Genomic DNA, 25641 nt, shown 5'->3' with positions numbered 1-25641 from the left:
TTGAGTGCATCTTACACAGTTACTTCTCATTTTGGCATTTCGATCTTTAATCATTTGTCATAGTATTCTCTTGTGGATAGCTCTTGATAAGGATTGAGCAATCCTTGATGGCGTTGCGTGCTCTTTTTCAGTGAGAAGTAGCTATGTGAGATATACTGAATTAAGAAATCTGCACAATTACTGTCCATGGCTTGATAAATATAACCGAGAAACAGGTGTCAGCAATATAGTGGAATAGAAACAATGATGATATTTGGCATATGATATTCAGTACTGTTAGTTGGTTCCCATGTGATGATTTTTCGTGAAATGAAGATAAATAATTGAATAAGAGAAGACTGGAATTGCTTGATTTGTACAATGATTTAAATCTTTTTGCACTTCCAAATAAAAATGTAAATAAACTGTTGATCAGAACTGAATCAGCAGGTGTAACTGGTGAAGGGAGGCCATGACGCCAGGCTCTATTACCCAAGGGGTTTGCTATACATACACATCTGGATTTCCATATCAAGCTCCACTTAAAGGGAGATAAAACTAAAATAAAATATTTGTCTTTGTCCTCAGTTGCTGTGCTGGTAGTGGTCACTTATCATAGATTGTGCCCCAGTGGACAAACTTAGTAGTGACTAAAGCCCTCACTGCATGAGCTGCTTAATATGATGCAATAATAGCGCCTAGGGAATGACCAATAGTGCAGCAATATTCCAAGTTTTGCAATTCAAGATGAGGGAATGTGCAGTAATATTGTATGTTTTGCCCCTGTTCTGACCTGCAAAACTTGGAAAGTTGAGCTTTTTCATAACTCACATTTCGTCAGGATTTAAATGGCAAAATTTGTGTACATATGAGCCATTATGTGTTGTATTTACCCACAAGATGTAATTCACATTCGGACACAAATTCCTTCTAGGGATAAACTTAAGAAATGCATCTCCCGTGCTCTTGCATGACTATTAGTCAACGATTCAGTGCCATTCAGAAGGTAACCATACCTGTCATTTCACAGGTTGCTTTGCAGGTCAGAAACGAACGAGACCATCTATGAAACAGAAAGTGACTATGGATTCTGTGTTCCAGCTTGCCTCAAAATTCTTGTGGTTACTGCCTTCCTGAGGTCACAGCGTACTTCACAGTTCAGAAGATAAGTGTCCTCTCTGCTACAACTCGTATAACAGTTCAAAAGTTAACGTCAGCAATATCAAAGAACTTCCATTTCAAATCCTTTCTGTGTTGCATCTTGCTTCATGACTCAGAAGTTACCTCTGCCTTATGTCACAGCTTGATTTGCAGTTCAGAAAGAAACTGTACTCATTATGCCAAAGCTTCTCCACAATTTGGAAGCCAATTTATAACTCCTGTGTCACAAATTGGTCCCAGTGATAAATGGTAATGCTGCTTGCTGTTACAACTTGAGTAATATTTAAGGTAAAAATGCTGCTATGTCACAGCTTGCCCAAGACTGCCTCACGAATCAGCAGGTAACCATATCCCCAGCTTTTTTTTTTTCAACCTGTCCGAGCACATAAATATTGCAGTGAGTAGGGCAGATCTGAAAAGCAGATGTTTACCAGAGCAAAAAGCATTATTTAAGGAACACAGTTTTTAAGGAATTAAGGGCCTGACTTAGATTTGGCTGGAGGGAATACTCTGTCACAACTTGACAAATATCCCGTTCACCCTATTACGATTCCCATAGGATATAATGGTATCGTTATAGGCAGACGGGATATCTGTCACGTTTGTGACAGAGTATTTCCCTCCACCCGAATCTAAATCAGGCCCTATGACTAAACAAACAGAAAGGTAAGATGCTCAACAGATGCAACATTGAGTTAAGACAGTGTAGGTCTTATGAAAGTGACAGCTTTCTGAGAAAGCCAAAAAAGGGGTGCTGATTGGGTCCATGGCCCTTATCTTACAAAGGCAGACCAAAAGAGGCTGGCGTTCAGGAGCAGAGCCGTAGGTAAGAGCAGATTGAGACCCAATATTGTAGTTGAGTCCATGCTACGTACCATCATTTATAGAATCATGCAAAGTGCACTCTGGTCCTTGAGAAGTACACTTTTTAATATTGAATAAATATGATTGCTGGTTGAGAAATTTATGGGGGCAAGGCTATCAACATTCTGGGATTAACTACCACCCTCAACACCTGGGGCTCTCAAAGTAGGTTTGGTTGGGGCCCTTAAGCATATTACAAAACCCACGCTTCTGGGGCCAAACACGCATGACAATAGTTGCATACTCTGGGACTCCCATAGAGAAAAGCGAGGAACAGTAAAGATCTTGGATTCATGCAAAGAGGATTAAGGAAAGACAGATCAGGGGTTTCCACAGAAAGGAGAGGGAGCAAAGACTCACAACAGAGCAGCACACACCTCAAGAAGCATCCCACAGAAAACCACAATGAACAGGGTTTCACATAGAAATGAACAAAGAAGCACGAGAATCAGGATATACCGCAGTGAGAAGCAGAGTATGACAAGTAGCACGGATTCACACAAAAAAAATGCAAAGAAGAACATGTATATGAAATTAAGTAAAAGAAGAAGTAGGGAAAGGAGCATAATTCACACAAGAACCACCTGGAGAGAGGTGAGGGATTCAAAGAGACAGGAACAAAGAAGACCTGGAACTATAGATTAACAAAGAGAGAAGCACAGAGGGATTGATTCAGAATTCACACAGGAAAATAAGAAAAGACGTGTACTTTAGACTCACTCACAGTGATCCAAACAAAGGCAGGATGGGGGTAATGGATTCCTTAAGAGAAGAATATAAATTGATTTGGGATTCACTAAGAGAACTACATGGAAAGTCAGGGATTAGGAATTTATATAAAGAGGAGCACATAATGTGGAGAACAAGGGATTTATACAAAAAGACAACGGACAGGAATCATCAATTCACCCAGAGAAGGGCAAGAAATGATATCGGTGTGGGGTACTCACAATAAACAAAAAGCAACAAAGATGCACATAGAAACACAAGGGCCACATCATAGGGCCTACTCCTCGTCGGATCGGCGCTGCATTGCCCAACAGGCCCCTTAGTGAGGGGCTCTTTGCCGGAGATCTTTTAGTTGGAAAGTGCTAACGCTGACTATAGGGATGGACTCACAGTGTACAATACAGTACATTGAAGTAGAGAGTTTTTCTACCCGGCTCCATTTAGAGCTAGTAGGAATGGTAATTTTCTCGACACTCTCCCTTTGTTTTTAACCTTGGCATAGGCTCTGTAGGCAAACATATATTCTTTCTTATGGCCTATAGTCGATTTTAACCCCGCTCATTCCAGTCCTATACACTACACAACAGCAGGCCGAACAAGGAGCAGGCCTGATGATGAATCATGTAACCTATTGGTTTGTGGGCCTCTCTTGCTTCTAACAAAAGAGTGCTTAGATGACCTAGACTCTCCCCTAGCTGGGTTCGAGTAGGACTTCACTCCTTGCAACCGTGTACCTTACAGTATTAAGCATTTAGAATAGGGAGACCGTATACTGGACCGATTAATTCTCCCAGACCCCCTATAGATTGAAGTGTTTACAGAGTCTGGAAGAACATGTAGGAATGGGTATCAGGGTGCAAAGTGCCAAAATGAAGGCCAGGGACCAAATATCTACAAAGGCCAAAAGGGATTGACATGGCCTGGGATACAAACAGTGCCACCTATAAGGGAAGGAGAGAAAGATTGTCATCATGTACATTACAGGGATGTCAGATCTATGCTGACGTCAGGGATGTTGAGATAGAGACCACTTTAGAGCAGTGGTTCCCAACCTTTTGACTTCTGTGGACCCCCACTTTATCATTACTGAAACCCGGGGACCCCCACTGAATCATTAATTGAATTTGGGGCCCCCCTCCACTGAGTCATTACTGGAAGTTGGGGACCCCGGCCTAAACATTGTTGATTATTTGAAATGCAAAACACTACACAAAAAATACAGATACAATCATTCATCAGATACATACACAAACGATAACACATTTTATTCCATTTGTAAACAAATGTAAATAAATAAAAAATTAATAGAAGGGTTGGAGCTTTTCTAAATTCAACTGAAGCCACACATCGTCCATACTATATTCTGTTTGATGCAGTTGCACTGCTCCCATGAATCAATCCGAGAATACTAATTTAATTTTTAGCCTTCAAATTCAAATTTCTAGGCATTTACAGTATGTTTTAAAATGTTCAAATGTACATTTGGCCACTTTATTTACATACACTTTATTAATCTGTTAGTATTATTAAATTTTCTAAGGAGCTGCGGACCTTCTGAGGAGGCTTCGCGGACCAGTAGGGGTCCCCGGACCATAGGTTGGGAACCACTGCTTTAGAGGACCACAAGGAAAAGCAGAGATCCACAATGAAAGGTAGCAATATTTGATCCACAACATGGACATTTGGTGGACTTGAGATTAACAGAGGCACAGTTAGGGGCACAACACGGATGTAAAAACCTGAAGGGGGACACCAGGCCCAGATGTAGAGAGGAACCATAGGTCTACAAAGTAGACAGGGATAGAAAAATATTTGCATTCCAGGTAACATGAAGGACTTGAAATACAAGTAGATACATGGGCCCAGCAAGGGGCTGCCTTTGGATTCTACATGTAGGGATTTCAGAAATAGATGGGTGGAGACTACAAATAGAGAAAGAGAGAAATTGAGGGACCAGAGATTTAGAGTCACAAGAATGGTGAATACCTTGGGATACAGAAATAACAGTAGGGCTAGGCAATGGCGGGAGATCAGCATGAAAAGGAAGGAAAGAGGAATGCACATATATACCAGACATGGCACATTAACATGCACAAAGACCTGGGATCTTTCTCTCAGATCTGACCTACGACTCACATTTGGAATCAACACAAACCAGTCCTAGGATTAACACAAGCAAGAAAATAGCCCACGATCCACACAGCTCTAGAACATGAAATGCACATTACCAGCTTTGGATCCATGTAGATTCACCTATACTGGGACAAGGGATAGTATCCACAGAAGCTATCTAACCTGGGAATCACAGAGTGACAAACATCTGAGATAAACACGGGCATACTGGCCTATGACTTAAACTAGTAGTACAGTCTGGAACTTGCTTTGGAATGTTGGCCTCATATTGGCACGGGCACAATTACCTCACATCCTATATTGGAACAATACAGTTTCAATGATTTTTACATCCCCAAACGGTTGGGAGGATGTCTTGTGATTCACAAGATCAGGGACTTTTGGTTTACACACGTACCTGGACTTACAATGCATACACAATGAGTCCTGGGATTTGCACTGAGGCCCAATCACCGGAACACAACAGAAGACAGAAAATTAGCATTCAAAACTCCCACCGACACTTTCATTCCCAAACAGATGACTTAGGGCCCGAGTTAGACATTGGCTGACGGCCACTCCGTCACAACGGTGACAGATATCCCATCTGCCAAAATCTAAATCCCATAGGACATAATGGGATTTAGCTTTCAGCGGATGGGATATGCGTCACTGTTGTGACAGAGTAACTCATCTGCCAAAATCTAAACCAGGCCCATAGTTTTCATACTAACATGTAATTATAAGATTTCCAAATTACAACACAAGTGACGTATGTGAGGTGTTTACCAAACTACAATATAGTCATAGATAAACAATGTATATGATAAGCAAAAATTTGCTGACATCTTTATGTTCTTTCATGCTCGATAGGATGCATGGCCCCTCGGTTGAGCCAGATTCTAATATACATAAGAAGGCCCTCAGCCTTGCCAGCAGCGATGAGACCACTTTCCAATACACCAGACTAGTTATTATAGCCACAGAGTTGGCCTGCATCTGAGACAGCATATTGGTCTGAAAGTAGATATCACTTACAGCACCACTCAGATGCACAAGGAGTGAAACAAACTTCTAATGTTCAAGAATTAGTTAAAGTTTATTGGCCCACAGAAACTCAAGGACCTAAATTGATTTCCAGCAAATCATAGTTGAAGTCATCAAGGTTGTTCAGGTGAGAGACTGGATTCTGAAATGTAACAGATATTAGAAGAAATAAGGACCTGATTTAGATCTCAGCGCAGGGGTTACTCCGTTGCAACAGTGATGAATATCCCATCCGCAGAAATCTAACTGACATTGTTTTCTATTGAATTTAGAGTTCGGCAGACGGAATAAACGTCACTGTTGCGACGGAGTAACCCCCCCCCCCCGCTGAGATCTAAATCTTGCCCTAAGCGACTTTGGAGTCTACACGGTAGTGAAACTGCCTACCAATGAGTTATGATCTATAAACATCCAAGGATAGAGTGAGAGTGGCAATACGTTAAGGAACTGGAGACCTGTTTGGTGATATTAAAAAGTGTAGGGCAGGAAAGAAAGAAAGCAGGCTTGGTGAGGGCGTCCCTAGCTTATAGAAGAAAGTAAATTGCACACATTTGTGAGGCAGTGAGCGAGAGTTGCAAATGTGTACAATTTCAACAATGCTTGCACATTGTTATGTAAGATGGCTTTCAGGCCTTTTTATACAATTTTTTATGAGTTACGATATCAATATGAGAGTAAAAGGATAATATTTTTTGGGAGGTGAAGAATGCAGAAGAACCCCAAATCACTGAGAGTTCTCCTCAATTGTTGTTAGTCACTGTGCAAGTAAATGCTACTATTTACCAACACAATATTATTTAAACATTTGTTTAGGAGATTTAAAAAAGTGGCATGTTACCTAATACTTAAGAGTGCAAGATGAGTTAACAAAGTACAAGTGTAAGACAGCAAGTTGTGTTATAAGTGGAAGCGATCCGGAACAACACGTCCGGAACCATGCCTGCGTTGTTCACCCAAGCTGAATAACGCAGGACTTTTTCTCTGCCTTAACAACGCATGTGCTGAACAACACCCATGCGTGGTTAAGGCAGAGAAAAAGGAAGATCCATCGGGGACGATGCGGTCAGGTAAGTGGGGCAGGGTTGGGGGTAGTTTTTAGGGATGGGGCCGGGGGGTGAAGGGGTTGTGGTGGTTAGGTTATATTCTTTTTTTTAAGGGCGGGGTGTCGGTACTATGGTTTTTAGGGTGGGGGTGGGAGGGCGGGGTAATTTTGTATTTAGGGTGGGTTGGGGTGCGGGTTTTTAGGGGCGAGGTGGGGGGTCAGGGCAGTTTTGTATTTGGGGGTTGGGGTAATTATGTTTTAGGGGCGGGTTTTGAGAGGTGGGTCAGATTAATTTTGTAATTAGGGTGGGTGGGGGGGTCAGGTTTTTAGGGGCGTTGGTGGAGAGTTGGGGTAATATTGTATTTGCGGTGCGTGGGGGCAGGTTATTATGGCTGGTGTGGTGGGGTCGGGGTAATTTTGTATTTAGGGCAGGTGGGAGGTCGGGTTTTTAGGGGGATGGGGGTTGGGGTAATTTTGTATTCAGGGCTGGTGGAGGGGTCGGGTTTTTTAGGGGCTGGGTTGGTGTAATTTTGTATTTAGGGCTGGTGGATTGCGGGTTATTAGAGGTGGGGGGTCGTGGTAATTTTGTATTTAGGGCGGATGGGTTTTTAGGGGTCGGGGTAATTTTGTTTTTAGGGGTTGGGTAGTTTTATTTTTGGGAGGTGGGGGTCTGTTTTAGGTCCCAGGGTGGGTGGGGGTATCAGGGTAGTTTTTAAAGGTGGGGTGTCGGGGTACTTCTGTTTTTAGGGGCAGGGGTGGGGGTCAGGGTAATTTTGTTTTTAGGGGTTGGGTTGTTTTATTTTTGGGGGTGGGTAGGGGGTATCGGGGTAGTTTTTATGGGTGTTGGGATACTTCTGTTTTTAGAGTGGAGGGGTGGCATGCGACAACCATGCATGCCGTTTCCACACATGCCTTTACTAGGCTTGCCTTTACAACGAAAAGTCGTTGTAAAGGCATGCGTGGAAACAACGCGGTCGTTGTTCCGACCACGTTGTTCAGGCATACGTGGTTGCTGCATGCGTGGTTCCATCATACAACCGTTATAAGTCTCTTCAGAAGGAGGGAACCCATATTTGACGTTCGTCCATACCGAGCTTGATTTGGGATAAACACAGATAAAAACCAAGTCTGAAGAGTTTGGTCTTCAGGAGTTTACTGAATCAAAGGTGATTGGGGTCTCATCTCAAAGTGCGAGAAAGAGCTTTATATCCCTGATTTACCAAGGAGCTGCATTCATGTTTCATTCTTTTTAATGGTGTATGCTGGATATGGTTTCTGGCAGTCCTGGCTGGCACACAGTAAAGTAGTTTATGAAGATATTTTGGGCCTTTGCTCCAGTACGGTTTGCTGACAATACAGATAACTTTATCCTAGCATGGCCTGGAAGACTGTAGGGATATCAGGACAGGCTTGATAGGATTATGCTTGGGGAGCTAAACACACTTTCTCCCTGCCTGGTTTCTTTGCCCTTGCAATCTACTGGTTGATTTCTTGAGGAGAATGTGGATGGTGTCATAATACTTCAGACCAGCCATGACAAGGGCTCCAGTCATCTCTACTCCCTGGCCAGTTTGAAGATGTGGGAGATTATTAAAAATATTTGAAAATTGAAAATATTTTTAAACCAATTACTATTTCCGGGTTCCTGGCTTTTTATGGAGTTGAAAGAGAGGCTTCAAAACTTGATGGCTAAATGGGAGTATCTTATATAATATCAAACATCCTGGGTTTTGGCACCATTCATGCAGCAGAAGCTTTTCTCCATCCAATGAAGCACATTTTCCAAGCACAAACTGATGTTGGTGGGATTAGTGAATTGTTTCTCTACCCGGAAAAGGATATGCGTGTCCTCCATGCACATGCAGAAGTTTACCTTGTACTGTTGAATTACCTGAGCCAGACGACAAACGTGTACATTAGAGAGCAGACAACACAGGGATGATCAATGAAGATGGGCATGTAGTACTGGGTGCATGGACAGTTCAGCAAACCCAATCATGTTTTTATCTTTCGACCAGGAAAGACAGAATCCATGGCTGAGAAACCCAGCTAAACTTACCCAAGATTTTCAATCAGTATTGTGAAACCAGTGCAGTGGGCTTCCACAAGGTCAAGGAAAATAAGGATTATGATATTTACCCTGTAATTACTCTCGTAGTTCTCTGCTGAACCACTTGCGCTTTGATAACTTGTTTGGGTTTCAGAAGAGTAACAGAAGCTACCATATCTACGGCAAGTGTATATTGTGACAGAGGTAATCCAATGTACTTACGGGCTCTTTTGGATTGCGTTGTGTGGGCTTCATGGCACTGTAAAGTGAACTCAAAGCTCTCTGTTATAATTTTTTAGAGGGGGTGGAATTACTGTTGTTTCAAAATGCCAACACATGCGGGGTGATTTCCACCCTGCGTGCTGTGTAGGTGTGACATGGCGGTAGAGATGAAGCACAAATAGGACAGCAGTAGCAGCAGAGCCACCAAAATCGATTTTCAGTGGTATGTAAGAAAATGGGGGTGATTGTGTACCCTGCAGTGTGCATTGAGGACGTCACCAGTCATTGTAATCCTAAGGCTTGCACAGTCACAAGTAGGCTCACTGCCGACTTTAACATGGAGTTGTCTACTAATATGTTGAAGATGTCCGTGAGGAATATTTTGTTGTCTTTACTCTGTAGGCGGAGTGTAAGTTAAATTAACTCCTCTGGGACATTATGGGTGTTTGTAGAGCAGCAGTAGAAGACCACTGCTGCAATGAGAGAGCTACACGATTTAATGATGGGAAGGGCTGCTACGCACTCAAATGTTGAGCTATATTGGTACGTATTAGGTCAATAGCATGTGCGAATTCTACCCCTCCTTCTCTCTTGCCCTCTCAATCCTTCATCTTGATCTTGTGGCTTGGGGCGGTATTTTCTAAAGTAATTATCCCCAAACCATGTTTCAATAAGGCTAACTGTATGACAATGCAAACTGGATCGGAAGTCTTGGGTGTCCAGAGCATGCTTCAACGCTGAGCAGGCAAATGGGATAAGCAGTTTGGGGACATCTTTATTATTAGTGGATACAGGGTGTAGGCCAGAGACACTGACTGGGTCTCGTGGGGTGAGATAGTGTTTTCAGAAATGTTGAGGAGATCAGTCAGCTCTCTCTTTGGACTGTGGTTTGGTGTCTTTGTGGAGCAGTATCGTGGGGAGAGGCTGAAGAGTGCTTCTGTATTTGTGTGTGGTAATAGCAAGGGAAACACAAAAGGATGATAGTTTGGAGGAGGTAGCATTGGCAGAAGACCGGGGCAGTGTAGGTTTTGTTATTATAGTGGTGAGCGGTTTTGATTTCTTGAAAAGCTGCCAGATGTTTTCCAGGGTGTTCTTGTAACTGGCCTGAATCATAATAGTTCTGTTGCTCTATAGATTAAACAGTGAGCTAGTGGTGCAAACGTGGCTGGCAGCATCGGGGTGACTGTCATAAGTGGGTTGAAGGCATCTCTTTGCTTCGCAGTTCTCCCTGCTGCCCAAACACACTGAAAACAAAATTGATTCTGGAAGCCAGAGGGCTTGTTTGAAATCTACGTGGTCAGTGCTGACAGCATCAAATCTTTCAAAGAATTCTTTCTACTACGTTAGCTGCATTCCCTCATTCCTCGTGCCCTCCCATCCAGTGTGCTTTTCCTTCCAGCTGTGTGAAACCGGATGTGCTGATGATGCCAGTGGAAGGAGGGGGCGTTCCACGACACCTGCACATGAAAGGCCCCCTAAACAGGAAGGCTGAGCTACGCAAGAGGATGACCGGGTCAAGGAAGTTCTAGGGGAAGGAGCCAAAGAAAGATCTGCAGGCCTTAGCTTTTAGTGAGTGGTTGAACAGGCTGAACAGTAGACTGGGGCATTGTGGGATGGAGTGGGGAGGTTAGATTGAGCCAGTCCTGAACCATTACTGAAGACGTGCTCACTGGGCTATTGAGCAGGGCCTTGTGAACTCAGAATGACTGAAGAGTGGTCACTTTGTGTGTGCAGTTTAGTGCGTGTCCTTGGTTTCATATCATCATGTTTCTGAACATCACGATGATAATAGTTCCAGAGAAAACGTTAAGGAAAAGGAACCCCTCCTGAAGCAGCATTGAAAAAAACACTTCAAAATGCCAACACATGCAGGGTGATTTACGTAGGGATTTAACGAAAACGAGCAAACTGGGCATTGCCAGCTCACCTTCATGACTTTGCCCATTCCTTTGTGAGCCTGCATGGCCCTTAGGGAGATTATAATCCCTTGGCATTCTGAACCTCGATAAGAGGTCTCCCAGGTATCATCCCTAACACTAAGAACAAGAACAAATACATTTAAAAAACGCAAGAAACTAAAATGTGCATTTGGCAAAATATATTTCATATATTCCTTTCAACAGAAAGCCATACAAGGAAACTGACAGGGGATCTATATACAAACACGTCTTATAAATATACAAAATATACAAATTAAATATGCATATATAGCGATATATAAAAGGAATCTCAAAGCTTTGTACAAGTAGCATTTTTTAAATTATAATTAAAAACACATTATGATAAAAACATTACACCCAAAAGTTTGTTTCTCGTTGATAAAGCTCAGTTTTCTGCGAAAGGTTTGTAGTCCATGTTTCGTATTTTTCTTTTGTCCTGAAGTAGAAAAGGTTTGGACACGCTGGCCCTAAGTCAGCTGCTCCTGGAAGTCTGTCCGGATTAAGTCAGGAGAAGGTCCTGTCAACACCACTCCGTCCCAAGTCTTCCCAGTCTCAGGAAACAGTAGAACTCGGTCGAGAGTTCTTTGGGTTGTCTGTTAGACTTGGCCTGGGTTCCACCGAGAAGCATGCAGCATGATACAGTCATCTTTCGTGCATCGAAAGTAGGATGAACACAACAGTTTGTGGAGAGGCCATGATACGGCCACCGGGGTAACGTTTGGAAAAAAGGACCCGCCTCTTTGCCCAAAGTTCTGGAGCGGAAGTCCCTTGGAATAAAATGGAATGCATCATGACCTTGCCGTTAGTGCAACTTTTCCCCCGGCTCTGCCCATCCTACACACTCACCGGGACGCCAGTGTCAAACGCTTTTTCCATCCATCCCTGCTTCCTCCAGGATTCACACCACAGTCAGTTTTTATAAATAGCAGCAGGAATAAATATTAAATATAAAAAATGGTCTATATATAAATAAAAAAATAAAGAAAATTTAACTCCAGAAGTCCAGGAAAGTTGTAAACATTGGTTATTGGTGGAGGCCCCAGGTCAGGGAAGTTTCAAACCTAGAAAAACAAACCAAAGAGAAAAGGTTAAGAATCTGTTCTCCATTTGCACTGATGAGTTAAAGTGAGGCTGCTGGTCGTCCATTGCTAAATAAGTAAGGACGACTACATGGCATGAGGGAATGAGTTTCCAGAGAGGCCATTTCTAAAGGGTCTGCTCTGTCTCAATGTCCTTTTAATGCCTGGCCGACACGTGAAATGGCACCCTAAATTAATAAAAGAAAATGCTTGAGACAATGCTGCAACCTCTGTGAAACCCTGTGGTTAGCATTCTATCCCATACTCTTTTATTTTATGTGTACAGTTGAACCTCTCCATGCTCTCCATAAGCAATCTGCAGCTATATGTATGTGTTCAGATTATAATACTCATCCAGTATTTGTTCTCTTTTTCTGGAGCAATATCAAAATCAGAGAGGTCAGACTCCTCAGTTGACATGTAACCGTGACAAGTATTTACTCCTTGCACCTCCAGGGGTCAGACAGGAATTCACTTTTGTACTCTTTCAAGATAGTGACCACTCAAACGAAGTATAAGTGCTTTCCAGGTTTACACTTTTTCCTTGAGAGTGCTGACCTAAGTATCAATCAGTGCTGTCAGACAGCAGTCTAGTTTGTGCGGAAATAGAGCATTAACCAAGCTAGCTTAACAGTATCAACATTCAGATGACAGGTATGGACTACTGCCTATACTACAGTTCTTGCTACATTTCTAGCACTTGAAAAATATCGTGCAGTCTTCACTAACATAACTACCCTGAGGCAGACTCTTGAATCATTAACGACATCCCTCACAATGACTGATGGTTAACCATAACTCGGGTATCACCAGGGGTTATCACTAAAATGGTCAATTATCATGCATCCAGCCTGAGATACCCAATAACCTAATTTAAACCATTAGAGACCTTACCTCATATTAACTTAATATCCAGTGAGTAAACTAACATCACAGATCCATTCAGTGCCACTTCTAGTAGCTCTGACATCTTTTACAGCATTAGGCACAAACAGCACTTCTTGAAGTTGAGTGAGTTGGCACCATACTGTGCCTACTTTTTGCTACCCCTGACTTAACGTGATTAGCTGAGAAGCTTCCCAGTCTTGTTCTGATGTTAGGGAATAGCTGTTTCCTCTAAAGCAATACTTTCTCTCACCACAGTGCACTGCATCAGATCCCCTATTCCCTGCTCTTCAATGCCACAATGGCATGGTGGTGCTTGCTGGGTACATAGGTCTCTGCAGCGTTTGGTGGGGCCAAGGAGATAGTGTGACCAGAATTGTATGGGGGGTGTTGATATGGCTCTACCCTCGTCTGGATACACAGTAAAACACAAGCTTGAGTCCTGGTGAAAAACAGGCCCTGTTATTCTACAACAAATGGAAAGTAAGGGATTTTAAAAACCTACATTAAAATGAACCCTTTATTTACCAAACTGGTAGTTTAAGAAAATATCTGTTGGTAGCTAGAAGGCAGGCCTGCAAGTGGGGAATGGTTGTAGGATACCTCGTAAGGGCGTGGGCAAGAGGAAGATTTGATTAGTGTGTTGTAGGCAGGAGAAGGGTCTGCTGAGGTAGATAAAAGTGGTGACCATTTCAGATTGGGGAAACGTGACATTTGCAACAAGCATAGTACTGCATGCTTTAACTGAAGAAATGGGGGCACCTTAGCTTGCCATTACACTAGTAGGAAGGGGAGTCTGACCCCATATTCTTTTACAGTGGCCACTAAATTAAAACATAATTGCAACTAAATTTTCACTTTAGGATTCCCAGTTTTTTGAATGGCCATACAAATGTTATCATTTGTAAACAATATCAGTTTTCTATATTTATGAAAATATAGATCCAAGGTCCTAATGAAGAGTTCCCCGAGCTATTGAGTTGGTATTGTTTTCAAGTTTGGCTTTAAAAGGTAATTGCTGAATACTCTTTCACAAACAATTTCACTCCCAAGGCCAGCTGTGTACAACATTTATGGGCAACCGCCACCACTGATACCTTCTGAGATGCTCCTGGGCCATAGGATGCCTTAGACCCTACGCTTTTGGCTACCCACCACTTTTACAAACCCAATTCTAGTTTGAAACCCACTGTAAAAAAGTGTATGCCTAAGTAGTGAAGGTGCACGATGTTAAGTCTCCCTTTGGGGATACAGAGCATGTAGTGGTGGCTCACATGAGGGAAGAGGGGTGGGGAGACGCGGCGACTGGCGGTGAAGAGGAGGGCCCAAAAAAAGAAAATATAATCATTTTATAAAACAAACAAACCTTACCTTTCTTGACGCGCTGCACCACACAGATCCTCGGTCCTCGACTGCAGGCACAGGCTCCCAGCCTGCCCTGCTTCCAATCCTAACACCGCTTTCATGCTGTTGGCAGCATTAGGATTGGATGGAGTGCCCATCCAGGGCACTCCGAGGCGGAGTGGAAGTCTCTGCCTGCTGTCACCAACCCGGCAACGCAGTGCCTGCGTTGCAGGTTGGAGAGAGTTTAGTGCGCATGCGTGTTTGGCCGGCCCAGGATGACCGGCTAAACATACATTCCCACTGTGCACTCCCCCTCTGTGCTCGTCACAGCCTATGGCGCACCCACTTTTACAAGAAAACAATTATAAAAATAGTTTAGCGTTGTTTTCGTTTAAAAGTTTTGCTGCTGCTTCGCAACTCCGCAGTAGCAAAGGAGCTGCCCCTGTGAGTATGTCCAGAGAAGCTTCTGGTGGTACTTAAAGTTTTGAAAGAATGAAAATATTTCAATAGCAGAAGCTGCTATTAGACTCACATCTCTGACATATTCATTACCTCTGTGGCATAAATGCACGGCTCTGGGGGGTCCGGAATGATATAAATAGGGCGATAGCCCCCTTCTTTAGGGTAACCAATGGGTGGACTGCAATGCCTTGCTTCAGACTTTTTACTGCAATGTAAAGAAAGCACAAGTTATTGAATATTTTAGGGGAAGATGGGATCATAGAAGTACAGAGCACAGTGTGGAGCAAGGGTTCTCTGCAGGGCTAGCTATCAATAAAGTGAAGCATCAAGTTAGAGCACAGTGTAACACATGAAGCTCGGAAGAGATAAAGCTACATACATACGACTGTCAGTAACACAAAAACAGGATGTGACTGCAAGGATGAAGTAACAGGGAAGAACTAAATGAGTCAGAGTAAAAAAAAATTAAAAGAAACGTGAAAGAGAAAAGGAAGGGAAAAATTGCAAACAAAAAAGTGGAGAAAGACACCAAAACACAGTAAGAGAGAGAAGAAAAATGTGGAAAACAACTTTTGAAAGCAACAGTACAATGAGAAGAACAGCAGGGATAGAAAATGAGAAGCGGGGGGAAAGATAAATGGAGAAATGAATTGATTTGAGAGAAAATTGGCAACGAATAAGAAAAAGCGATAGTAAAACAAGCAAAGCTGCAAGGTAAGGAAGAGTGTAAGAAGAAAGGAAATACGGCAGTGAAAAGCGACTGAAAGGAAATAAGGGAAGCAAAGGTGGGAAAAAACTAACCAGAAAAGAGAAGGTTGAGGAAAGAGCAAAAGAAGGCAAGGAAGAGGGTAAACGAAGTTTTGTGGAGGGGATAAAAAAGGAAGGATGAAGGAGGAAGGAAAAAATACAGAGGGTAACAGGGGCAAAGTATAGCAAGAACAGTGATGGAATGAGGAAAAGAACAAGAAAGAGAATTAAGGCAACCTAGAAGAACTATCAGAATGAAGAAAACGACAAAAATAACCGAGCACTTAAGAGATTTAGAAAGGAGTGCACTTACTTCTCTAGCTTCTTCCTCCCAAAAATCTCTGCCTCAGAGACGTTGCGCTCCAGGAGCTTCTGCTTGTATTTGAAGGTGTCACTTAAGCAGTCCGTGCCGAATCGTTGTTCTTTGTTGGGCACCTTGAAGCACCCGGGTGAGATGAGGAAGGCCTCCTTTTCTTTCAAGTTGTTTCTGGTCTCCAGGTCATTCCTCACTGCATTCCTCGCTTTCTGCTGGTTCCGGCGCATCTGCTTCAGTACCACCACAGCGGCACACACCATCAAGGCCAGGGTGATCAGTCCCAGAACAAAGGAGATGGCTACAGCTGCTGGAAACTGGTCATCAGCCACTCGACGGCTAGGAGATGGGGTAGGGTTCTGGACCCGGAATTCACAGGTGGAGCCCATAAATCCAGGAGGACACTCGCAAACATGGCCACTGAAGTGGGTGTAGCAAGTGGCCCCGTTGCGGCAAGGGTTGGAGCCACACGCATCCATGCGGATGCTGCAGTCCTTGCCACCATAGCCAAGGGTGCAGGAGCAGGTGTAGCTGTTGACGCCGTCCACGCAGGTGCCACCATTGGCGCAGGGATACTTGGCACAGTCGTCGATGTTTACCTCGCACCGGATGCCAGCAAAGCCAGCCCGACATTTACAGATCATGCTCCGCCCCATGTCCAAGCAGTGCCCACCTTGGAAAAGAAAAAGACTGAGTAAAAAACACAGACATCGGTTTCTCACATTCCTCCAAGTGTGGATTTGGACCCCTGGATGTCAGGGGATAGAAAATGTACACAATTGAGAGGAAAAACACCGAATTCTAAAGGAATGTGTTTATTGCTTGGATCATAGGCGGGCCTCCATAATACACAGTGTGAAACTGCTTCTGAGCTAGGGGACAGTGTATTGCTTTCAAATGCTGTAAAATATGAGCAATCCTCATCCTGTACTGAAGTGAAATCATCCCAGAAGTGTGGCACCCCATACCTGCACTGGTCTTGCTGGATTTTCTGTTGCAGATAAATAAAGCTAATATACGGTGCCAGGCACTGAAGAGAAGATCCAGCACACTTGCTACAGTCCCTCCTTCTCTGCAATATGGGGCAGGTATTAGTAAATTCCTATGGATGCTTTTAGCTCCTTGTCCTGCCCAGGCCTTCCCTGACTGCGGAGTGGGCAGTAGACTGATTGTGAAAACTCATGCCTGAAGTATGAAAAAGTGATTTCTAGGGTGAGAATGTTAAGCTTTATCGTGACTATGTGGAAATTGGGCACCAACCAGGAGAAAAGTGGCTATACCCACCTTGAGACTGCAGGGTTGAGCATTGCAGCATTTGATATTTAATCCAAACTAGACTGTCCTAGGAGGTCACGAGGAGCCAGATTAGTGACTGCACATCAATCGGAACAACAGCATGCCAAGGAATATATTCCTTCAAGTGTCACCGAACCACAGACTCCCACCCACCAAGTGACCAGGCTCTTCTCATCACCCACCATAAGGTATCCCCCCTCATCCAATACCTTCTTATTCCATAGTGTCTCCCTGTAGATTCTGCTTGGCCTCCTAAACCCACGTTACATTCAGGTAATCAAACCACAGAGAGAGCCATCTCATTAGACCACGAGGCTCTCAACCAGCTCGCAGACTGTCCAATGGGTCACTTCTACTCAACACTACACAATCTCCACCACTCCCAAAAGTACATTAATTTCTAGTAAATTCCCACTATTGTACAATCTTGTGACCAGCTGCCAAAACTACATGTTCCAACCAGTACACAAACCCATACAATGTCAAATAGATCTTAAAGAAGAACATATTCTGGAACAGTTGCCAGTTTGAACAGGCTACACACATTCTTGACAGTCTAACGAGATTCCACCTACGCTCAATCAACTGTAAGGCCTGCTCATTTCTCAACCCGTTCAACACCGCAGAGAAGCCACATGCACTAAAGATCATACACATGCCAGCAATACTCAACCAACTCCAATGCACACCCACCTCAACAGCATGCAACTTTGTATCTACTCTCAATAAATAACCAGCAAGTCAAACTTTCCATCCCCACATATTCATACGTGGTTTGTACCGTTCAGGCAGGGGTTATTGCTGCAGCGGTCAATCTTCTTCTCACAGTTGGAGCCGTGGTAGCCCACTGGACACCTGCAGGTGTATCCACCACTAGGCTTCTCTGCGCAGGTACCTCCATTGAAGCATGGTCCGTCCGCGCAGGTCATGGCACTAATCTCGCAGTTCTTGCCATAGAAGCCCTGGGGGCAGGTGCACTTGTAGTCGTTCTCCAGATCCTGGCAGAGACACACACCATTAGAGGTCAGTTACCTGGTTGACAACAGTAGACCAAGAAACTAGTTCCCAGCTTAACATATAACTTACCCCATCACCAGTGGCTTAAGGAAAACTTAGATGGCTTCCCTGCGATAAAAAATGGTAAGTGGGCTTTTTGCAATACCCATACCCTTGAACTGACAAGCCAAAGAGGCTCCTCTTCATAGCTAGATGACTGGGGGCCCCCTGTACCATAGGGTTACACCCCTGCACACCACTAAGACTCTACCCAATGCACTCACTTGTAGGAAAATGACAGTGTCCTATTTCTTCTGTTCACAGTGTTCTCCTAGTAACACTCTCTACTGAAATGAACATTGTGATTGTGGTACCTTTCAAAACTGACAGGGGTTTCTAAATCTCCAGACAACTATAGCGAGCCACACATTTTCCAGAGTACACAAACTACTTCTTCAGATGTCCACAGAGAATGAGGCTTACTTGCTATCTTTCCAGTGAGCAACAAGACATGCAAGCTTGGGTGCAGGAAGGGCGCACAGAGTCAGCATCATGCTAAAATATATCCTGAACACTAGACTGCAAAAGTTTCTACTTTAAAATAAATCTAGACGGCCAAATTATTTATGTAAAATAAACAGTGTTATTGTTAATAATCTCTCCTAATGCATCTAAACCAAATATTAAGCACTTGCACCCACATATGGTGAGAATGGTCCGAATTTTGGACCTCATAACAGGTAGAAATCATGTAAGGAGGTGGTTATGTAGGACGAGATTTTGATACTCTATTTTTAGTAATGTTTTTACAATATATATTTTTATTTGGAACCCAAGGACTCCCATTTTGAGGGATCCATGTCATCCAAATATTTAGGCATAGTCTACTCACGAGTACAGAATTAGCTCCCGCTACTAGTGTTCTCCTGAAACTATTCCAGTATAACAAAAATAAAGGCACCATTTTGATCACTAAACATGTTACTTTTGCCTCTCTCCGTCCTAACACGCCACAATTGTGAATATGTTTCCTAAGCGGCAGAAGTATGTGTCTTTCCTTATGTGTAGTCCCCCATTACTGTGGTGTCACACTATTGATCACACAGTAGTTGGGCTCAGAGACATCATACCTTCTACACGAAAAAATCAGATTGACCTCAACATCAGCTCTAGCCCATTCTTTACTGTGCTAATGTGTCTGTCTGCCAGTCACTTTTAACTTAGGAACCAGTTTGGCTTGCAACCACTTTTGCTTGGGGGCAGATTAAAGAATTCAAGGTCATCATCCTTAAGTAAGTGTATCTCCATGTTACTTCTGAGGCTCTACACCCAATCGAGTCTCACAATTTTAATTGTGAGAGTACAATTTCTTTGAAAAATGATGCTTGCTTGTGTAACTTAAATGTCTCAGTCATACCATTGTCTCTCGTTTCCTCTGCAGTATGTCAGCAGGATACAAAGATACTTTTCATAGACAGGTCACAATGAACTGATTCACCTCTAGGCACCAGGGCTCTAGGGCCTGCATACAATGTGACCACCTTGAGGTAAATTCATGATTATTCGCCCTATGAAAAGTTTCTTTGTGTTATCCTGTCAAAAGCTATCAAGCCAAAATAACATGTTTGGTGAACATTGCTTCCTTTTGAAAAACAGATACCCATCTTTGGTCCTTGAGTGCAAGAGCAAGGCCAGATTTTCAGGATGATCTCTAAGTATTTGAATCCTTTACATTTAGGCCCATTAAAGGCACCCTGATTTCATGTTGAGAGCCTGAGAATCTGCTTGCCAGCAGTCCATGTTATTCTATGTTGGACATCCATGATCCTCGATAGATTTTGTAATGGAGCATTAACAATAGGGGCTTAAGACAATAGCGAAGGATAGAGTGAGAACTGAACAGAAAGGCAAACATAGCTTAATGGAGAGAATTCCCAAAAAGTCAACCTGTCAGAACTTGGGAACACCAACGTGAGGGAACTCTCCAGGAAGAAGAGAGTGGACAATCACGGTTATGAGAAAAACAACTCATACAAAAATGCAAACACTTAGAAACAGTAACATGAATAAATGACATGTTTTCACAAATTAAAATTCATAAGTATTCACAGCGAGAATATGTAACTTGAATTGTGCGGCACCAGAATATCATCTGCCATGAATACTGTGTTATAAATATCATCTATAAAAAAGTACCCCCACTGGAGTTCGGAATAGGAAATTATACAAAGTGGGATGATATGTTTGTAAACAATCATTAGAGAATGAGAAGTATGGCAGATGATATTTCTGTACGCAATATTCTTAAATCCATCCCCAGCTGCCCATGTAAATAATAATCAGAACGGCAGAGTATGAGAAGTATGAAAGATGCAGGTACTGACGTTGCAGCTGCCGCCATTTTTGCAGGGGTTGCTGTCGCACTCGTTGATCTCGATTTCACAGACGTTGCCAGTGAAGCCGGGCTTGCAGCCGCAGGTGTAGCTCCCCTGGCCCGTGTTGCTGCAGGTCGCGCCGTTCATGCAGGGCCTGTGGTTGGTGCAGTAGTTGAGGTCCTGGTTGCAGAAGAGGCCGCCCCAGCCTTCCTGGCAGTTGCACTGCCAAGGCTGGCTGCAGGTGCCGTGCGAGCAGCCGGGGTAGCGGACACACTCGTCGCAGACTCGGCCTTGCCAGCCGATGCGGCACTTGCATTCCCCGGGGCGCTCGCAGTAGCCGTGGCTCTCGCTGCAGCCAGGCAGGCAAACGGCTGCAGGTGCGGAACAGAATCAGGAGAGAAGAGGGAAGGATGGGAGAGGGCAGGAAATGAGGAGACACAGGGAGGATCATGAAGCAAACATTGGAAGGAGTGATGGAAAGCACAGAAAAAGCAAGAAAGCAAAGAGGTTGGAGGATAAATACAGTAAAGTAATAAAAGGAAAAGTAGAAGGGAGGGGGGTACAACGAAATGAAAAAGGGAATGCAGGTAAGTAAACAAAGGATCCAAAGGAAAGGGAAATGAATGAGCACGGAGGAAAAACGAAGAGAGGACGTTCAGTAGGAAGAAATGACAAAAGAAAATCAAAATAAAGGAGGCAGTAGAGAATGACATAAAAGAAGACGGCAGAGATAAAAGAAACGATCAAAATGAATGGGCGGGAGTGAAGAAGGGAACAGAGAAGAGAATAATGAAGGGACCAGGAACATAGGAAAGTGCGAAAGGGTAGGAGAGGTGGAAAGAAGCAAGCGTGAAACAAAAAACACAAACGCAGAGTGAATAGAAAAGAAAGCAAAGGAAGAGAAGCGTTATAGGAAGAATATCGGAAGGCATGAAAACAATGTAAAATGGTTTTGAAAAAAGTGAAGAGGGAAGGAAAGAGAAGAAAAAAGAACAAACAGAGAAAAAATGGATTATTTTTACATACTAAACAGTTAAACAACATCAGGCAGCTGTCGTCCCCTAGATCAGACAAAAGGCCCAGCATCCCCCTTTCCCGCCCTGTGCCACATGCCTCACAGGGGCAGAGGATTTGGGGGAGGGTCGGACACGCGTGCCCCCTATTCACAGCGCCAGCATCTATTGTTGGCTTGACAATGGGGCTAGGGAGCTGCAGAATTAGGGCGGCCGCCTTGTGTGAATGGGGACCAGAGGGCCCAGCTTAAAGTCTTCTTACTTAGCAACCAGTCTAAGGAAAGAAGAAATGTTACCAAGGGGAAGCTTGCTCCTGTCCAGCCCTCGCTTTGTAAGGACGAGCATAGGAAGAGGAAGCTGGTTAAACCTCCCACTGCCCCAACCCTCGCCTCGTATCCAGACGGGGCCCGTCAAAGGTGCCGCCTGCATTCACCAGGCCCCACAGCCTTAACTCACGGTGCGCCATATGCCAGGGATCAAGACGCTGTGCAAAGCAAGTTAAACACTCCGGCTGGTGCCCCGCCACGGCTGCCCAGGGGGGAATAAGGAAAAACAAAGATCATCACTGCAAAATGTCAAGATTAAACCAGCAGGCCTTGAGCGTGGCAAGCGGTTCTAATCCACGGGTCTTGGACCTTCCCAGGGGCTACTGCACTGTTTATAAGCAAGGCTTCAGTCACGGTATATTTTAGGCTTAAATGTGCCATTTGAGGCGAATACTATGTATTGAGTTATGACGTGTTGTACTATATTATCGTGTTTTCTGGGTTATTAATTTTACTATGGTGTATAACATACTATGTGTTATGCTAGATGGTGTGCTGTGTGTCTTGTTCTGGTGTTTGAAGTTGCTTACCTGGAGGCAACAACATTTCTGATCTGGTTTACTTGCGCATTCATCATCTATTCAGACATGGTGGTGCCAGAATGGGACGCTCATTTTGGCAGGCCCCAAACTGGGTACCAGAGATAGCCAAGCTCACTTGGTGTTGTGTCATCAGGACCACTGGACTGGAACTGAAGCTTCCCAGGGCCAATACTTTCTGGTGCAAAGATGCAGTCTGCCAAACAACTCACATACCCATGCAACTGCTGTGTGTTGACACGTGGGTGAAGGAGTTTTGAATAAGACCTTCATGGCCCATCCTAGCTAATTAAACCCTTCACTGACTTAAATGATCGGAGAATGAGAGGAATGACATAACACAAGACAGAAGCTCCAGCTTATAATGGGAGCATCCTTACAAACCTAATTTTCCAATCCTGTTGATTGCTTTCAAAGATGTCTACCTAGGTAGCACTCCAGTGTGGTAAGGTTCCATTGAGCTGAATGCATCAGAGTGTCTGTCTTTGAGTTTTGATCTGCAGCTTTACTGACAGGACTAGACAGACTGTAGAGGCACAGATATCCTATGCCTTTCATTTTTCAGGTATGGTATCATGGTTGTCCATCAAGACCACTTATTATTAAATATCAGTAGAAGTGACCATTGTTGAGCTAAGAGGACTTCACATACTTAAAGGAGACACGCCTGAAGCCATATACTTGCACTTCTCTGAGTTAGACATACAAACTGCCACACAAGCTTGCATGACCAGTTAGCTGGGTTTTAGGATGGGAAGGACCTTCCTGCGGGGAGACTGGCACACTCATCTCGCAAAAGGCCAGCACAATTGGGTGAAGGCTGGCACTGAAGTGCCGTCAAAGTGTACACATCTACAGTTAGGCCTATGGAACAAGGACAAAGTATGAAGGATGAGATTAGCACACAAGTCAGAAGTGATGAACCATTCTTTTACATGTGTCTGACTATGACACTGGAGGTAGAAGATTTCTATTGCGCAATACTAACAGGTGGCCATAAAGCAAATAGCAAGCACCAATCAAAACAACAAAATTAAAAGATTGCTGACTACACGGGGGTCAACTTGCCTCTCCAAATTTGAAACCATCATCCTGAAATGAGTTTGGGGCAAATAGAGACTTCCACACAGAGGCCTTAAGTGCTTTCAGACAACGAAGCACTAGGAGAACACAGAAGGAGGCATTGTGACAGCGGCTCACAGAACACTGCAGCACTTGTAAGGATCTCTGATACAAACATATGATTCACCGTCAGCACTTCCTGCAGGACCTTGTGCTCAAAAACTCATGATGAGAAATCCCAAATGAACCATTAGCCAAAACACTGACTAATCTAGCTTTGAAAGAAAAGGGTTCAAGTCCCATGTGTCCTTGGAGCAAAAAGTAGACTGTGCACTTGGCAGACTGGGTGCTAGTAACATGTGCCACAAGTAGTGGCATTAATAGCACGTTTGCCTACGATTGGAACACTTTGGCAAAGACACTAGAATACAGCAAGGCAGCGTCAAAGATGATGAGTGTGCAGTAAGAAAGTATTCATCTAAGCTATGGTGTAAGTGTAATTATATTTTCTTTATTGTATATATTGTTGTGTCATGTTATACAATAGTCTGTATTAAAAATAATGTAGTGTCTTCTGTTGGTGTTTACCAAATATCATTGTATTCATTATTAAAAAGGGGAGACACAGCCTGGACATGCAGAGAGCTGATATACGTCATTTTCAAGTGGGACATAAAAATGTTCACAGTAAGAATAGCATGATAAACATTACAACACACGAAAATAGACAACATTTGCATGCACAATAAACATAGAAAAACATTTTAGAAGGACTGTAGTCATGCCAGTTTTTGATCACATGGAGAAAGTCTCGGCCGGGCACGTTACAGACTATTCCCCAACTCTGTGGACTTTTCAGAGGCATTATCCTGTCAGGAAGGGCAGTTCACCTCTCGCAATCAGATATTCTCCACGAGTATTATAGGGTGTTAATTGTGCACTGCCGCAGTGTAGTGCTTTTTGAGGCTACAGGACTCCCCAGTGATTGTTGCCATGTTGGGTTTGAATAGCACTGGCAACAGTACTGGTCCCTGGAGCACCCTACACTACCCTGATAAGGGTTGTGCCCAGGCTCTCGGGCCGAGAACTATCAGAAACAATGTTGTGAACCAGGGTAAAGTTGTGTGCCCAATAATTCTAACTTGGAATGATAAGAGCTCCTGCGCACACCTCGGTCCAGGGGCCAACTGCTGGTAATAAGTCCAGCACTAACAGCAACGGGCTACATACTTAGCTGGATGGCAATATTTGTGTGCAGCACAGGACTTAGTAAGGGCAGTTGCATAGTCAGCCATTCTTTCATTCTGCGTTTACTTGGTTTAATAATGATCTTTACCGTAAAGAACTATAATCGAGTATTGGCCAGGACAGCTTCTCAATGACCATCTATGTAAGCTTGGGGAATGTATCCAGTCAATCAGTTTAGTCTGTTGGAACTTCAAAGTTCCTAGAAATAGAACTGCTTATGGGGGCCTCCTGGGTAAATTAAAATGTCAGCTCTTTGCATGAGCAAAAGAAAATATTAAATTCACTGTTTAGTTGTTCACTTAATCCAAATCCATGTTGTTTCTTTTTAGGGATGAGTTCCTGAACTTTGTAAATTCCGAATAGGAAGTAACTAAAATGTTGGATAAAAAACGTTTCTTACTAAGACTGAGTTCGTTTTCAGAAATGCAATTTGAGAGACTATGGTACTAAAAGCTGCCTTTAGAAAAATGATTGGATTAAAAATAAAAAGAAGCACAAGGATGTAAAAAAGTACAGTTTTACAGTTAATTTAATGCAGTAAATGCTTAAACAGGTCGGTAAAATTAATATTTTTGTGACATTTTAAGAACTAATGTACAAAGTAAATTGCCTCATCAATACCAGCAAATATAGAGAAATCAATCTATGTGGCTGGCTCCTGTGAAGTTGGTTAAACAGATTCCACTATTAACTGTCTCTTTAGTGCGTAGTAGGCACAATACCAGGAAAACACGTGTGGAGTAGATTGTGAATGCTTTCACAATGAAACTGTTAGCCAACCTCTTTTAAGCAGTTCAACATAATACTTTG

The 25641-nt window shown here is 43.4% G+C and overlaps 1 protein-coding gene across 1 annotated transcript in view; it reads right to left on the bottom strand.

Annotated features, from left to right (window-relative positions):
• Positions 1–11288: 11288 nt before the first annotated feature.
• The window catches only part of LOC138259321 (delta-like protein C), a 46794-nt gene continuing 32441 nt past the window's right edge, over positions 11289–25641 (bottom strand). Inside the window, exons 5-9 of the mRNA XM_069206954.1 lie at positions 20653–21014; positions 18054–18270; positions 15977–16649; positions 15007–15121; positions 11289–12207 (exon numbers count right to left, since the gene is read on the bottom strand). Coding sequence (XP_069063055.1) covers positions 12202–12207; positions 15007–15121; positions 15977–16649; positions 18054–18270; positions 20653–21014 — 1373 coding nt within the window. The 3' untranslated portion in view covers positions 11289–12201. The remainder of the gene's footprint in view (positions 12208–15006; positions 15122–15976; positions 16650–18053; positions 18271–20652; positions 21015–25641) is intronic.

This window comes from Pleurodeles waltl, chromosome 9 (assembly GCF_031143425.1).
Source record: "Pleurodeles waltl isolate 20211129_DDA chromosome 9, aPleWal1.hap1.20221129, whole genome shotgun sequence".
NCBI classification, from domain to species: Eukaryota; Metazoa; Chordata; class Amphibia; order Caudata; family Salamandridae; genus Pleurodeles; species Pleurodeles waltl.
The sequence above is the reverse complement of the archived record's forward strand: the minus strand, read 5'-3'. Positions and strand labels throughout refer to the sequence as shown.